Raw genomic sequence first — 15,800 nt, forward strand, 5'->3', positions numbered from 1 at the left:
TAACTAATGAGCTAAACAATTATATCTAGCTTTAAACACTAATTAGCCTTAGTAACCAGATTTAAAATCCCAACTCCCCTCTCTGACTTGATTCATAAGAGTTTACCCACTGGACAACACACAAGAAATATTTTTAATTACTCTGTCACTTTACCAATTTATTTGTTAGCACCTGCATGCGTTTGTGGGACATGCACACTTGTACACACATTTAAATGTACTAAAAAAAGTCACCTATTTACAATTTCTTTGTGTTCATTTATCTACAGTATTGATGTCAGATGTGAATATTGTCTGGAGAAATGTTTGGAAGCTGACAAAACAATATGTCTAATTGTTTTACTTTTATTTATTTTGTTTTTTTTTTTATTTTGTCTACAGATGTTGTTTCTTTACATGTAACAATTTTAACGAAACCATGTCTGGTTTTTAATCATAAAATGTGTCTGTGTTTAAAAATATTTTCACAGGTTTATTTATTTATGTGTGTTTTAGCAACCATTAAGATCAATGTCAAGATGGAGGGCAGAAGTAAGGAGCTCTGCGAAGAGTTATGACAGACATGATGGCAGGTGATCAGGAAAAGAGCTCAGACTAAGAGAGAAGATTGGCAGAGTTGTTCATGGTGTTTTAGACCAGATAAAATTGTGATAGAATGAAGTACAGGAGAAAATTGGGAAAGAATTGTACAAAAAAAAACTTTCATTCAAGTAGGACTTGAATGCATTTTATTTCCACATTTTCAAGTAATTGATGGTATATGTTAGTATTAGCAATAGGAATGACCTTTTGTTACTACTACTAAAAGTCTACACTGATAGAAGATGCATAAATCAATTGTTTATGATAGATAGATAGCTCGATAGAACTTTATTAATCCCTGGAGAGTTCCCTTCGACCAATTATGCATTATGATATATTTACTTTTGTAAAAACACATTTAACAGCCCTAATAATTCGATTTTTGTCTGTGTTTTATAATGAGTCATTATATCTTATTTACTGATAAGAATAAGTAAACTGAAAGTTTGAAAATAATCAATACAGTGCATTTATTATTTGCTTTGTTACAGTGTATTATGTACGGTTGCAGCAGTCACCGCCCACCGGGCAGGTCACTGAGATGGTATTCGAGCGGACCCACGGCGGTGGAAGCTGCTAGTGCTGCTAGGGCTGGTCTTTTCCTCGACACTTCAGTTGACTATGCTCGAATTTACGGAGACCTCCCCAACATACTAAAACGGTGAGTAATTTATTTTAATTTACCCATATATTTATAAGCATTTATTAGAGTACAACTACTCACAAAAATAGCTTAGGTAAACACGCGTCTTCTTCGCGGCGGACGTGCTTGAACAGTGATGCGGAGGATTATCTGTCAGACTGATGAAAAAAAACTCGGTTTGATATTCGTTTCATAAGTTGTTTTTATTTTTTAAACTGTGGCTTTACTCCGTAAATTACTGTTTTTATTGCGAAAGCTATATTTACGTATGCAAGTAGAAATAAGTATTTGTCGACATGTGGGTAAAGACGGTGCTAACAGGTCACATTATATGTTCATTTTCTCAATAGTTTTCATACGGTGTTCTCCACTCTTTATACTTGCATGAAGTGCAATAAGGGCTTTAAAAGGAGAGAAAGGGATTAATTTAGGTCATTAAATCAAATTAGTCAACATGTTGTGGTGACTATTCTTGCTATCACTGTACCTGTCCCAGCATATGCAGCCTCAATAGTTTTCAAATAAAATATCAGTTTTTTAGTTGTGTCACAGTATATGATGCATACAAAGTACTTTTTGAGCAACCCTTAAGTGCAGTTTTGGGTACAATTCCATTGCTGACCTGCAGGGCAGACTTCCCGAAAAAAGATAACATCTCGCATACCTAAATACTTATTATCCAACCATTTTCGTCCGCTTATCCGTTACCGGTTCGCAGGTGCAGCAGTCTCACCCGAAATCACACTGCACACTGGTGAGTCCAAGGGAAGGCGCCGTCTTGAATAGGTTACATTTTATATTATTATACTAAAGTATTTATCTTAGTTTCAAAGCCAATAATGTGTCATCGTTTTAAATCAGAATTACCTCTAATCTAGTGATACAAGTACAGTGAGAATGGTGTGTAGATTCCCTTTTTTCGTTGAAAAAAAAGTAAGAACACGCTACATTAAAATATTAATATTTAAATATGTGTACCTTTTACCCTAAGACTTTAAGACTTTAAAATTACACATATATGTACAGACAATATAATGTAGTAGCAGATAGAGGAGCAGAGGTGGGGGGTGGGGGATACATGAATGGGACCATGACCTGGTTTTCAGTAATTTCTTATAGTATAATAAAGTAATTGGTTGAGGTTCTTGATGTAAAGCAACACCATAACTGAATCACCAAACCACATTGTTGTGTGCACTGCTACTTGGTTTTGTGAAGAATGATCCTATTGTCTTGTTACTAATGTTATGTGATGTGATGTGAGGTAATGTAATGAGCATCCATGTTACATGATGTCAGTAATGTATCTATGCATTCATTTACAAGAGCAGACACAAAACCTACTCAAGAGCATACAAGCAACGGGTCCTCTTGTTGGACCAGGGCTCCTTGGTGCTGTCCATCTAGGCCCATTAGTCTAGGCACAATCATTCATCTTAGTGTTTTTTATTACTAATGTTATGTAAGATAGAAACACTTGGAGAATTGAGACATGTTTTTTCACGGCAAAGAAGATGAGTTAAGAAAGAAGGAAGTGGTTTGTATGTTTTTTACTTTCTTTTTTACTTCTTGATAGCAGGCTGACAGAGTGGAATGTAAAGCAACCCAAAAAATGATACACAGATTAGAGCTAACTAACACCATGTATGTATATTTTATGTATGCATTTCATTCCAGCAGGGGTAAGCAATGAGCATGTTGGCTTTGTTTCACTAAAGTAAATTTAGGAGTTGTCCAAGCGGAAGCTGTTGTATCATCTAGCTCGATAGCCAACAACTGATAAAATGTGGGATTATTTTAATTTCGTTCCTAATTGAATAGTGTATCATTTTCTTATGAATCGAACTCTTATTGGCTGTTTCTCTGCTCTGTGGTTGGTTCATGTTGACATGGTATAAAAAGTCTTCTGGCGTGGCAGGGAGGAATCACTTTTGAACAGAGAACTATTTATTCAATGGTTTTCACACAAGCACGTGTTTGTCTCATGCTGGACGTGTTTGCTTTACATCAAAGTATGATTGTTTTTTGACCTTTCAGGCTGTTCTTTTAACATAGCCATCAGTATCATATCTGAGTAGCAGTGACAGTGGTGGCCTGGTGCTTAACCAAGTGGACCTTTGTCTTTAAGGCAACAGGTCACATTTTGTGATGTGCTGTATCAAAATAATAATAAAAAAAATTTAATTAATCAGTCTGTGTAGTTTAAAGTTAAACATCAATAAATTGCCCCCAATAGATACTGTAATTTGTGAAATTGATCTAATTTAACCTTAGATGTTGCCTAAGCTGGATTTGAATAAAATGTTTTTATCCAATCAAGCAGCATATAACAATACAACATTAAAAACAATGAAACAGGTTAAATGCATTAAACCTGATTCATTAAAAAGATGAATCACAAACATTGATGAATTTTAGCACAATTCATCATATTTATTATACTGCTACCATCAACCGTCCTTAAGTAAACATGTAAGATTCTGCAGGAACTTTGCATTGACCTAAGTAATTTGAGTCCAGGAAAAATTGTGAACAAAGTCATACCTCTACATCAGGCTGACAGGTCCAGGACCATTCACTACTCCAGCTGCATCACACCGTCGAATGGACTTCTCTCTTTCTGTTTACAGAGGTATCAGAAAACAGACTCAGCAGTTACACTGACATGGACAGCAACAGTTCTCACACACCCCGCCAAACTAACACAGGAGGCCTGCCTGACCTGCCCAGTAGACAATGACTCAGGGAAATGGAATCAGTGGGACGACTGATCCACTTCTGCATTTGGAGTCTAGCAGCAAATGTGAGCAGGCCAACAATGCAATGGATCATGAGAAAATCTACAAGGCCAACAACTGTGAATCCAGCAAGGAGGGGAGGGGGACAGAAAAGGACAGAGACTCCATGGCTGACGGAGGGTCAGTCACTGCTCCAGATGGTGGCTGGGGCTGGGTGGTGCTGGTCGCCACCACACTAGTCCTGGCTTTGACCCTAGCCTTCCCATCGTGTATGGGGATCTTTTACAACGACCTGCAGAATGACTTTGATGCGTCCAACAGTGCTACCTCCTGGGTGCCCTCCATCATGACATCAGTGCTTCATGCAGGAGGTAAGGCAGAGAGTTCATCAACACTTTGAGTCCAACACTGAACATTGTTTACTTTAGTCTGTTACTAATTTACATTGTTCAATTAACCTGTGTATTATTAAGAAACAGTTGACAAATCTCTCTATTTAATTGAGCTACAGGAGGACGTTACTCAAACAATTTGCCCTTCAGCGCCTCTAACCCCCAGGTTGTTTTTGTGTGAGAGGAATGTAACAATGACCCGCTGGTATTTTGTTTCCAGACCATAACCTGCTTTAACTTCACACTTAAGTGACAGGGTGTGCGCCAATGAGTTGTTAGAGTGCTGGAATTTCAAACTCAATACTGAATTATTTGATGACTACTAATAATATATTTTTTTTCTTTTTTGTCAACAGTAAACATGATAATTTAAAGGCAACATCAATATAATTGTTTGAGTAGAAATCATTAGTCTGCGGAACGTAAAACTGAAATCATCACCATGGAGACCATAAATATTGACTTACACATTTTTTGTTAAATTATTTACTTGTATTATTTCTCTGCTAAATTAAACATCCCATGTGTACAGTGACACCTTAAAAATGTAATGTTAGCCATGCAGGCTTTTGAGCACTTTCCAAATAAAAAAGATCACATGCCAATGATACTGCAAATTACAACCTGAGTAAATCATTCATTGGCTTTATGACTATGATTTGGATAAAAGCATAGATAATAAAATGAAGCCTACGAAGTCTTAGTTACATATACAAAATTATCTTCATTTTTAATAATAATTGCTACATCTGGTGTTTAGTGGTACAGAGGTGCTGCTTTGGTGTTCAAGTCATGATTACTGTGCAGAAAGAAAGTCTTTGCCCACTTTGTTTTGTCAACACAAACATTGTGTAATGTGCATGAGATTAGACCATAAAGGTAGACTATAAAAAAAGTCACATAAAATATGCCCAATGTATCAAAGTGAATGCGTGGGTGCCTCAAGCTCTTATCTAAAAAAAATTATTTGTTCCTGGAAGGAACATGACATTGCAGTAATTGTCCAACATGTCAACACTATGTAGCGAGTCATCATCCATTTTGCAATGCTTTGTATTGTCCTGAAACCACAAACAGTTGATTTTTAAGTTTAAGTTTTTAAACTAGAGATTTAATTTTAAAAATGACAGAATCAACAATAATTTAACAATGAAATGTGGCTGCTATTCCCTGGTTGATGAGATGATGTCAAACCCGTCATGTGCTTTATTCATCATGAGAAGTGATACATGACGCACACACGATACAATTACCAGGAAAAAACACAACAAAATCACAACTTGTACTACTGCAGTACACATGGAACTTTCATTTATTGGCTCTTTTGTTGTTGTTGATGTTTTTGTTTGTACTTTCAGGACTGTATACTGGTTAGCCTCTTTTGTACCTTTAGTCAGGTTGAGTTGTGTTTTGCATGGCTTGTATGTCAGGTACTGTGTACCACAGTCCATTTGGAGGCTGACTAAGACCCAGTATTTGAACAGGTCTCATTTTGTTGGTTGGTTATTATGTACATACATAGTCAGCCTGTGTTTTAGTTTTAGCTGGTTTGCTGTGAAGATTCCCTCAAATTTTGAGTTTTGCAGACACATTTACAATATTTTAGCAGCATTCAGCCTAGAACTACCTGGAGGTCTGGATGAACATTATTAGCAGGTCTGAACAGGGTTCAAGATTACAGCATTCTTGCAGGGTGAAGTTTGGCATGCAGACTTTCAGTTCCCTCTTTCGTGTGAAGAACAGAAGCTTTTAAGGTTGAAGTATTCTCACACAGATCAGAGTGTTGATCCTCAAATCTTTATAATAATTCACACCAGTACTTGGCAGATGTATTATGTGAAAGCAAGGGTAGAAGAAGAGGAAATGTAATACTCTTGACCTTTCACCGACAAATATCCCCCTACAGGAGGAGGCTGAGGCAATGTTACACCACAGCCCTAATCATATATTGTTGGTGAGTATGTGCAGGGAGTAAATGAAGTAATGGATGAGTACAAAATGACTTACAGTATATGCTTCAGACTAAGCTTTGTCAGGGTTTTTGCTGATTTGTCATAAGAAAATTAGAGAAACAATTTTGACTCTGCTGCTTGAAGTACTTAATAGAGTCAACTGATACAAATTAGGAAAGTCTAATATGGAACACGGATCACAGGGGGTGGGGGGAGGTCCATCCATTTTTTTTTTTTTTTTGCTTTTCTGCATTGAATTAAATGACATTTTATTCTCAGGTCCCCTCTGCAGTTTGTTGGTGGAGAGATTTGGCTGCAGAGCTACAGTCATGTTGGGGGGAGTCCTGAGTGGCCTTGGAATGGCTGCCAGCTCGTTTTCCCGCTCCATCGCCCAGGTTTATGTCACAGCTGGGGTTATTACAGGTGAGCAAACATTAAGTCCATTTATTACACCAACAGGCACTCGACAACCATGGTAACCCACTGCTGCACACTAGCCCACGTAAATAATGGGCAAACCTACAGTGGAGCAGGTAAATGACCTTAAGCATTAAAGTGAATCCAAGATTCCTGACTTAGGCTGCAAGTGTTTTTCTTTATTGATTTGGACTAAGAATTCTCAGGTCCTAACTTAGTTCTGAATCTGATTTTGACTCACTTTACACCTCTTTAGTAACTCAGACTTATAAAATGTTATGGGAATTTATTCAGATTCCAATGAAATGTTTTGTAGTGATTCTGACTTTGCCTTTAAACTCTAAGCACTTCATCCTGACATAATCACACATTAGCAACTCCAAGCTCTAAGATCCCTGTAACAGTGGCTTAAACAACTATAAGCTACTGTTGACTGCCAAGTTACCACTGAGGTGCTCTGAGCAAGGCACCGTCCCCACACACTGCTCCACAGGCTCTTAAAGCTGCCCACTGTTCACTTTGGTGATGGGTTAAAAGCAGAGGTCACATTTGGTTGTGTGCAGTGGTGTGCTGTGTCACAATGACAAGGAGTTCACTTTCCTTCCTTTCCTTCCTTATAGAAAAAAAAACACACAGAAACATAAGAATCTGAAATAGAAACGTAATATATTCACTGCCTAGACTTTTGCATTTTCTGGGAAGGACTTGTTATCAAGACCAGGAAACCATTTCCTTTTGAGGTCAAAGTGAAAGTTAACACTCAATGTTTTGCCTTTCTCTGTCATCAGGATAATATCGATCAGTTGTACAGGTTTTTATGGTGTAATCTGACCTCTTGTGTTTCTGTGTGACTTTTAGTGAATTGTTGTTTCCTATACCTACAGACAAATATTGTTCCCCCCCCTGTAAACTAAGTAATTTGCTGAAGTGGGGATGAGCTTGCTGCCATGGTTTTAGTTAGCAGCAGGTTTTTCCAGCAGCGAGCACTATGTCGGTAGATAAGATAATTAAGTTTAGTTAGTTTATATAAAAGTTGCTTTGCAATTTATTTATTATTACTATTAGAATGTACTAATGTACATACTAGTAATTTCCTACAAAAGTCTTCAAAAGACACTCAGTAGCCTTAAAATATATAGCAATGTCCATTATGGTTAAAATATAGAAAAATATACTTTGTTGATACGTCAACTTTTGAACACTGAAAAGTAAGTCATAATGTCTAAAATCAGCCATCAATAGATTAAAATCCTCTAAAGATGATGCTCCAAAAGTAGCTTAAACTTAAGTTGGAGCCAATTGTTAGACAACATGCCTTGCATTTGGTTCCTTGATTTTGATTTGATAAAAAGGTGTAAGAACCTTTAATCATTGAAGAATCCGTGAACTCTCATCTTCTGTTTACAGGTCTTGGGTTCTGCTTCAGCTTCCAACCAGCTGTGACAATCCTTGGACATTACTTTGTGCGCCGCCGTGCGTTTGCTAATGCCATGTCCTCCACGGGCACGGCTCTGGGACTGTGTACTCTGCCTTTCCTGGGTAACTACCTCCATAGTGAATTAGGCTGGAGAGGAAGCTTCCTCGTTCTGGGTGCCGTTCTTCTTAACTGCTGTGTGTGCGGCGCAGTGATGAGACCGCTCCAGCCTCCTGTGCCTCGAGGGCAGCCGCTCATGAACCTTGGGCCTCCTGCACCAAAGGAGGACAAAGTGAGAAAGGATGAAGGCTGGGTGAGGACAACGTGGCGCTGGCTGGTGGCTTCCCTGAGCAAACACATGGCCTTTGATCAGTTCTGCAACAACCGCCGTTACTGTTTGTACTCCATAGCCATCACCTGGATGATGCTTGGCTTTGTAGTGCCCTTAGTGTATCTGGTCCCCTACGCCACCGCTAACAACATGGACCAGGACCGGGCAGCTCTGCTGCTTTCCATACTCGGAATCGTGAACATAGTGGTGCGGCCTCCTATAGGTATAGTTTTCAGCATGCCCTGGTTTAAGGGCCGACATGTGTATGTATTTGCCGCAGCTTTGCTGGTCAACGGACTCAGTAACAGTATCTGCTGCATCGGAGCCAGCTTCCCTGTGCTGCTGGCTTATGTGCTGACCTATGGGCTCTCCATGAGTTTGGTGGGCTCCCTGATGTATACCGTCCTCATGGATATTGTGGAGATGAGTCGCTTTCCCTCTGCCCTTGGTCTTCTCGCTGTCATGGAGAGCATCACTCTGCTCATTGGTCCTCCTCTGGCAGGTAATGTAAAGAAAAAGTGAAGGGTAACTGACTGACAACAAAGTCATGGAGTATCATCACTGCTGTATGTGCAACCCTCCAGCAGGTCAGATGTTTAGGAATCCTGGTGTCTGGGAGCTATAGATGTAGTACAGTATAGGAGTCAGAACTACAGTGTAATCGCTCTCCACTTGTTCACACTGCAGAGAAAATAAGCAGTAATACGCTGGAAAATATGAGCTAATCTCAGCTATCACTTTGAATTTTTATTAAGAGATACAGTATCCACACATACAGGTAGAGCATACATTCAGAAATATAAATACAAACATACAAACAACCATAGAATGATAGAAAAGTAACCCCCTCTGCCATTCTTTACTGTCTTTTCCACTAAACAAATGGGTTTAGTGATTTAATTGTAACGATAATGGGCGTTGGAACACATACGTAAAAAAGAGAACAAGAAGCAGGAGGAGAGGGAGTGGGGGGTCAGAGGTGTGGCTTGACTCCCTGCTGCATATCCAGAAGTTTATCTAGGAGTCCCGTTTACAAGAAAACATTGCTCAGCATGTGTTTGTAATCAGAGGAATCGTGTGTGTCTGTCTGTGTGTGTGTGTGCGTGCGTGCGTGCACATTTAAGCCCCTGTCTAATGCCAGTAACAGAAATACAGAAATAGAAGCTCTGGCTCTCACCTGTTCCAAGCTGTTGCTGTTAATAACAAGACATTTGCATGACCATTTGACTGGTTGACGGTCAACAAAAGCAGTTTCAGGGTCATGTTTCAGGTATAGCTCATATGACTGTCTGGGCAACTGTGTAAAAACTCATCTTTTCAGGGTAAATTCACATTCTTTGATGGTCAAAGAAATATAATATAATGAAATATAACTATGTTTTTTTGCAAAAAGGAGAAAGTTGCGCTTTTTTCTGCAGCATGTGTTTTTCCCACCTTATATAGTTAGGAACTAAGTAATCGGAAATGTTACAATCTATGGCACAAACACGAGTTTTCTTAACATAAAAGAGTTTTATTGCTTGTGATGGTTATATTTAATTCTCCCCTTCAAAAGGGTAACCAAGAAAGAAGAGCTGAAAAAAATTAATGAGTGATTGTAGATTTTTCTTTTTTTCTCTCAGGAGTCCTCATTGACAGAACAAGCCAGTACTTCCACGTCTTCTTTGCCTGCAGTGCCGTTGTTGCCTCGGCTGCCGTGTTTCTCATGGTGTCATTTTGCTGGCTGGAGAAGAAGGAGAAGAAACTTTTAAAGTTTCAAAGTCAGTCCACCCCGCTGCCAGACCGTGAAAGAGCTGCTTCTGATGGAGCCCCTGGCTGTCATTACAGCAGTGTGCCCACAGAGGGAGACAAAGATAAGGAGTCGATTGCTGGGTCAGAAGACGCCACAAGTGTCTGAAATCTGCTGGCTCTGGACCTATATTCAACTTCCACCGTCTTTATGTGGCAGATTTGCAACAAAGTCACAATTTGCCCTAAAGTGTCTAGTACTTGTCTTAGTAGACAAACTGAGACAGAGATTTTGATGTGGCTGCAGGCCGTTCATTTTGACAAAGCCCTTGTCAGCATTGACACAGAAAGATCCTGAGGTCACACAGGTTTGCAAACATCTCCTACTGTTTGCAGCAGCTTTCCGGGCGCACCAGATGTTGCAGGGTTTACTTTTCAATGGTGGAAAGGCTAGACACCTCACACACTCTGGGGTTTACACAGTTGGATAAGCTGCAGCCATCTGATATGCCATAAAAGCTGGGGGGGGGGGGGGGATAATAATTTGTACAGTGACACTTAAACCTACAAACCAAAACAGACACATATGCACTTAAAAAGCCAAACTGACTGTACTGTTGATTTTCAATGAGACTGCAGATTGTTGCTACATAATCACACAGTTATTCTATCAAGCCACAAAACACTCATTAACCTGTAGGAACTAAATATTTTATGTGCTTCTAATCAGTATTTAGTTTTTCTTTTAAAGCTATTGTTAAAAACTGATACTTAAGGCCAAACTATATAGTTAACAAATTTCAAGACAAATTGAAAAAATTGACATTTTTCCAATGAGAAAAGTACTTCTCTGTAGAATTCAGGAGTACATTGTTCCCATATATATATATATAAATATATATATATACACATATAATGATACATTTATATATGAAAGCTATACTTTAGAAGAGAGTTCTCGTGTTGTAGTTATTTTAGTTAGACATCATTTCAAATTTAATCAACTGTCTTTAAATATTTTGACTTATGAATGAAATAGTTGAACCTATAGTACAGGTTTAAAAAATGCCAAAACGTTTGCTTGATCTTTGACTTACTGTAAAGCAGGTATTTTTGGTTTACAAAATAGGTATGATTATGGGATGTTGAAATCAGTTTTCTTTGATGGTTAATTATCTGGTGCAGTACAGGGCTAGACTTTTTATGTTTGGGGTTTTAAAAAAACACAAACATAGGAATGCTCTGTTAAACTTCCTGACCATGATGAGTGCTGGTGGCTGTAACGCCAAAATACAGAATGCATTGTTAATTACTGAATACATTAATACATAGACACACACTGTTGCTAATGGAATGATTAACCAGAAATCAGATACTGTTTACAGATTTTCACCAGTATTCTGTCTCTGCTTCTCCCTCCAGATGCACAGCCCCTGCCACCTCTATGTCAACCAGCAGCACAACACATTACATTACTTCATATCTACTGCATGTCCAGCACCAAATATTGCTAAAATGTTCTGGTGACTTAGACAAGTAGCACAACAACAGTCTCGATGGACAGAGCGATGAATGTTTTTATTTCTCGCAACCTAACCTTGAAGTTTTCATTTTCTCTTGTCTTTTGTCAGTTTCTGCTCTCTGCTACTGAAGTGGTTTGAAAAGGAGAAGTACAGTATTCGGACAAACCACCCTTATTTCCTCCATAAAATTCATTATAACACGTGCAAATCTGTGATTATTTTTCCGTGAGAGTGGAGTTCAAAGGTCAAGATTTTAAAGTCAGTTTATTTATTATTCGACTCATTGTAGTGTCAATATTGGTAAACTCACCAACAATATGTCATTTTGCCCTGATACTTATTGCTATTGTTTTAATCTGTTCTATTTTTTTTTTTTTTTTGCCCCACTTTAATTGTGTTTCTCTGGTTTCTAGAAAAATAAGAACTTTGAGGATGTAATCTTTCAGGTGTAAGACACACTGGTGATCCACACTTCATTTTGCCACTTCAGCCAGTGTTTTTGACACAGTTACAAATGGATGTAACTGTAGCCCTTGAACCAACTGTGAGTCTTGGACCAGACCTTTATTAACTGGTATGGAGTACAGAATACTTTACCAGAGTAATTTGACTCAGGTTTAGCTTTATGAGACAATGTTAGACACCAGGATCATTATTTGTCCTAGTCCTTTGATTATTTTACATTAAGATTGGATCAGTTGGTTATATCATATGGTCATTACATTTGCCTGTTTGGTTTTTCTTTTTATGAAACAATGTAGCCTTGAAGTTATTTTTTTTTTTTGCTATCTCATTTGAAATGTCCATTTTTCTCATGTAGTTGGTGAAATGAAGGCATCAGACACATCTGCTGAAGGCTATGAATTTACTGTATGTTAGTTTTGAAGAAGAAGGTATAGTGTGTTGATCGTTCAACGCTTACTTAACATCTTGGAATCTACTGTTGTAGTAAACTTTTATGCTTTTTCAAGATTTCCAAGCATATTAGAACAGTGCCTTTTGAGATATTTCTGCTGCATTTCTCAGACATGATCATATTTGACCCTTTCAGAAACATGGACGTATTTCTGTTCCATTGCTACCAGTTCAGCAGTTTGAATTGTTTCTTCAGTCAAATACCAGGAAGGCATTGAAGACGCAGCATCAGCTGACGTGCATGTAATGTAGGTGTTCAGTGGGTTTACCTTGGTTAATGAACCCTTGCACTATCCTAAGACATTTGAACACAACTACTTGTCTTTTAATGCCATAAGTGATTGACAATGAAATGAATTATGAACACTTAAGGTATGAATATAAAATTGTTAATAGGTGTTTCTCTGCATTTACAGATTTTTATTTTTAGAGCTTGTCTCACTTTGGGCCAAAGTATACCTTATATTCAAAATCCTTTATATATATACAGTATATATATATATATATGTGTGTGTGTGTGTGTGTGTGTATATATTTATATATATATATATATATATATATGTGTGTATATATATGTATATATTGTGATCAAGAGGGTAATAAATATTTGAATTATCTTATTTGTGATATTTTATTTATTTATTTTATATATCAATTATTTTTTACAGTAATTGTTCTAATCATTCATTCATCTTCTACAGAGCTGAAGCCATTTGTCATTAGATGAGGGCAGTGTACACCGTGGACAGGTCACCAGTTTATCACAAGGTCAGATAGGGTCAACCCCCCGTTCACACTCACACCTTATCATACTGCAGGTTTTTGGACTACAGAAAGGAACCTGGAGTACAGAAAGGATTGATCCTGATAGAACTGCGTAAAACTATTTAGAAAAACAGCTATCTCTTGTACAAAGTATTTTGTTTGTCTAATGTTTGCTTTTTTATCAAGTCCCTGAAGAAAGAATACCCCCTGATGTCAGTCTGGGAGAATATAAACATTGAATCCCTCTAGGTGAGTAAATTAATAAAGTTTGTATACGTGTGCCAGACAATTCAAATTGTAAAAGTATATCAGCCTTAATCTGACATACTCTGCTATATTTTGAGAATTTTAAAGTCAGTTTGTTACACTCTAATACAGTCAGTGTCATAAGTTGGTTTGTTTTCTGCCAGAAAAACGAAGAAGAGACCACGCTTCAATATCGCCACGGTAAGAGTATTTTTTACAGTGACTTAACTGCATACTCATTGACCGCCACTGTGGCGACCCTTGATCAGAAGTCGAAGCTGTATTTTGTGTTTCATATTGCATCCATGAATATTGCTCTATAATAATACTCACACATACAGTCTGGAGTTATTTCTTGCATTTCTTTTTAACAACGTAAAAGGGATGTGCAAGACTGAAAGTCCTCCACAAATCCCGGGATTAAAAATTGTGCTTCCTAAATCTTTTGATTGCGATTCAGCCAAGACTGTAATGAATACAATCTTGGTGCCATTGCTGGCGGAAGCCCTTTTAACGGTAGAGGGCGTCACTCGGCCTTCTGTATAAGAAGATTATATTTTTAAGTAATGGTTTCATATAATCAAACAATACTTTGATTTGTATAGTTCACACACTTAACGCACCATTTCATCATACCTTACAGTTGTATGATCACTTTCAAAAATATATATCTTTATCTCAACTGTTTATGTACAGTGGTGAAAAGCATTCTGGGAATAAAAGGCGTGGCTAACAATGAGCATCGTTTTTTCATACGGCTGAAAAAGGACACTTGTTCTGCCAAATAACTTAGCAATTACCTAGTCACAATAAGAAAAGGTTTAAGAATACATTTGGTAGCAAGATTTTAACAACGATCGTGCTACCAAATTGCCCTTATGACATAATTAAAAAAATGTTCAAAACAGGGTCGAGATGTAACAACAGTGATACTTCAGACAGACAGCGGCGCGGCTACGAACACACATGTATATTAAACTAAATATTTGCATCCAAATCGGACATGTTGTTTACTTCAGATATGTATGCGATGTTGTGCTGTTACACTCCAATACAGTAGGTGACGACCGTAATATTATACGTTGATTTAGAGGCTGTTGGAAAAACGAAAAGAAGTCTACGCAACAACAACACCATCTCGTGGTCACTGTATGACAGGAAAAGTGTGCGACAGTTTGTGAGGCTTTGTCAAGTTTGTCAGTCGTTAGTTGCATAAGCTAAAAACGTATGTTTAATGTCGCCAACTTTTATTCCGTGTTGTTTTAAAATGCCGAAGATAATTGAAGGCATGTTTATGGACTTAAAGTGAAAGTGAAAGTTAAGGAGCCAACGGTGGATGACTGCATTCAGAGAAAGATACGCTGACGGTAGGTTCCAAAAACACGGCAGTAATTTAGAAATGTTGTTTGTGCTAATTGTACAATATGAATTATACAACAATTTTTTTTCACCGGTTGCAGCTATAACGAATCTAACATTGTTTGAATGTATTTGAACGCGTACTGCAGATGCGGAAGAAGGGGCAGAACTGAGAAGACCATAAAATAGCTTTCAGAATGACAATGATATGACTGTCTTTTATTTAATATGTATGACTGTTTTTGTTGTGTACGTTGATAAGGTCAATTTAAGCCGCAGTACAAAGTATTTTAGATGATAACAGCTACAGTATACGCACGTGTCGTGTCACAACTGGTAGCGTCAGTACACCAATTAATAAACACCGTATGTAAGTCACTGTTCATGTTGGAAATGCTGAATTTTCAACGAGAAAATGATGAGAAGTCAGAAGACGACCTCTTTTCTGTGTAGTTGTTTACATTTTGTCCACATCTGTAAAGTAAAACAAACAAATGATTGAAACATAATAAATTAACTGTGTTGACTACTTTAAAATATTTAAAAAATATAATTTGTTTTTTCCTTCAGTGCTCTGCAGTCTGACCATTCATCAGAGGATAATGAAGGAAAAGGCAGAATGTGGATTCTTCATTTTTATTTTTGATATTGTGCTTACTTTGGTGACATGGATGGGACTGGTGATTCTAAAATGCACATTTTTTGACCACCTTGCATTAGTGTGGGTTTTTGGTGTAATAAAATGGGCCATTCTCCAAACATTTACCTCCAAATTGACCATTGGGAAGCCTGACG

General features: G+C 37.8%; 1 protein-coding gene and 1 non-coding gene across 2 annotated transcripts; one reads left to right on the forward strand and one right to left on the reverse strand.

Moving 5' to 3' along the window:
- Positions 1 to 1,047: 1,047 nt before the first annotated feature.
- slc16a5a (solute carrier family 16 member 5a) lies at positions 1,048 to 11,928 on the forward strand. The gene is made up of 5 exons (XM_008337600.3): positions 1,048 to 1,243; positions 3,856 to 4,334; positions 6,587 to 6,730; positions 8,132 to 8,971; positions 10,092 to 11,928. Exons 2-5 carry the CDS (start codon positions 3,962 to 3,964, stop codon positions 10,364 to 10,366), a joined length of 1,632 nt encoding a protein of 543 aa, XP_008335822.2. The 5' UTR covers positions 1,048 to 1,243; positions 3,856 to 3,961; the 3' UTR covers positions 10,367 to 11,928.
- A 2,098-nt stretch (positions 11,929 to 14,026) lies between these two features.
- LOC112486577 (U11 spliceosomal RNA) lies at positions 14,027 to 14,159 on the reverse strand. Its single transcript, XR_003049081.1, has one exon. It is a non-coding gene; the product is annotated as a U11 spliceosomal RNA (small nuclear RNA).
- Positions 14,160 to 15,800: the final 1,641 nt, after the last annotated feature.

This window comes from Cynoglossus semilaevis, unplaced genomic scaffold, assembly GCF_000523025.1.
Source record: "Cynoglossus semilaevis isolate Cse_v1.0 unplaced genomic scaffold, Cse_v1.0 scaffold1563, whole genome shotgun sequence".
Taxonomy (NCBI): domain Eukaryota; kingdom Metazoa; phylum Chordata; class Actinopteri; order Pleuronectiformes; family Cynoglossidae; genus Cynoglossus; species Cynoglossus semilaevis.

Bases quoted from the DNA above. Each gene is read 5' to 3' on its own strand.
- slc16a5a (XM_008337600.3), top strand. From the start codon at position 3,962: ATGACTCAGGGAAATGGAATCAGTGGGACGACTGATCCACTTCTGCAT. The intron at 4,335-6,586 runs GTAAGGCAGAGA...TTTTATTCTCAG, and splicing joins ATCAGTGCTTCATGCAGGAG to GTCCCCTCTGCAGTTTGTTG. The intron at 8,972-10,091 runs GTAATGTAAAGA...TTTTTCTCTCAG, and splicing joins CATTGGTCCTCCTCTGGCAG to GAGTCCTCATTGACAGAACA.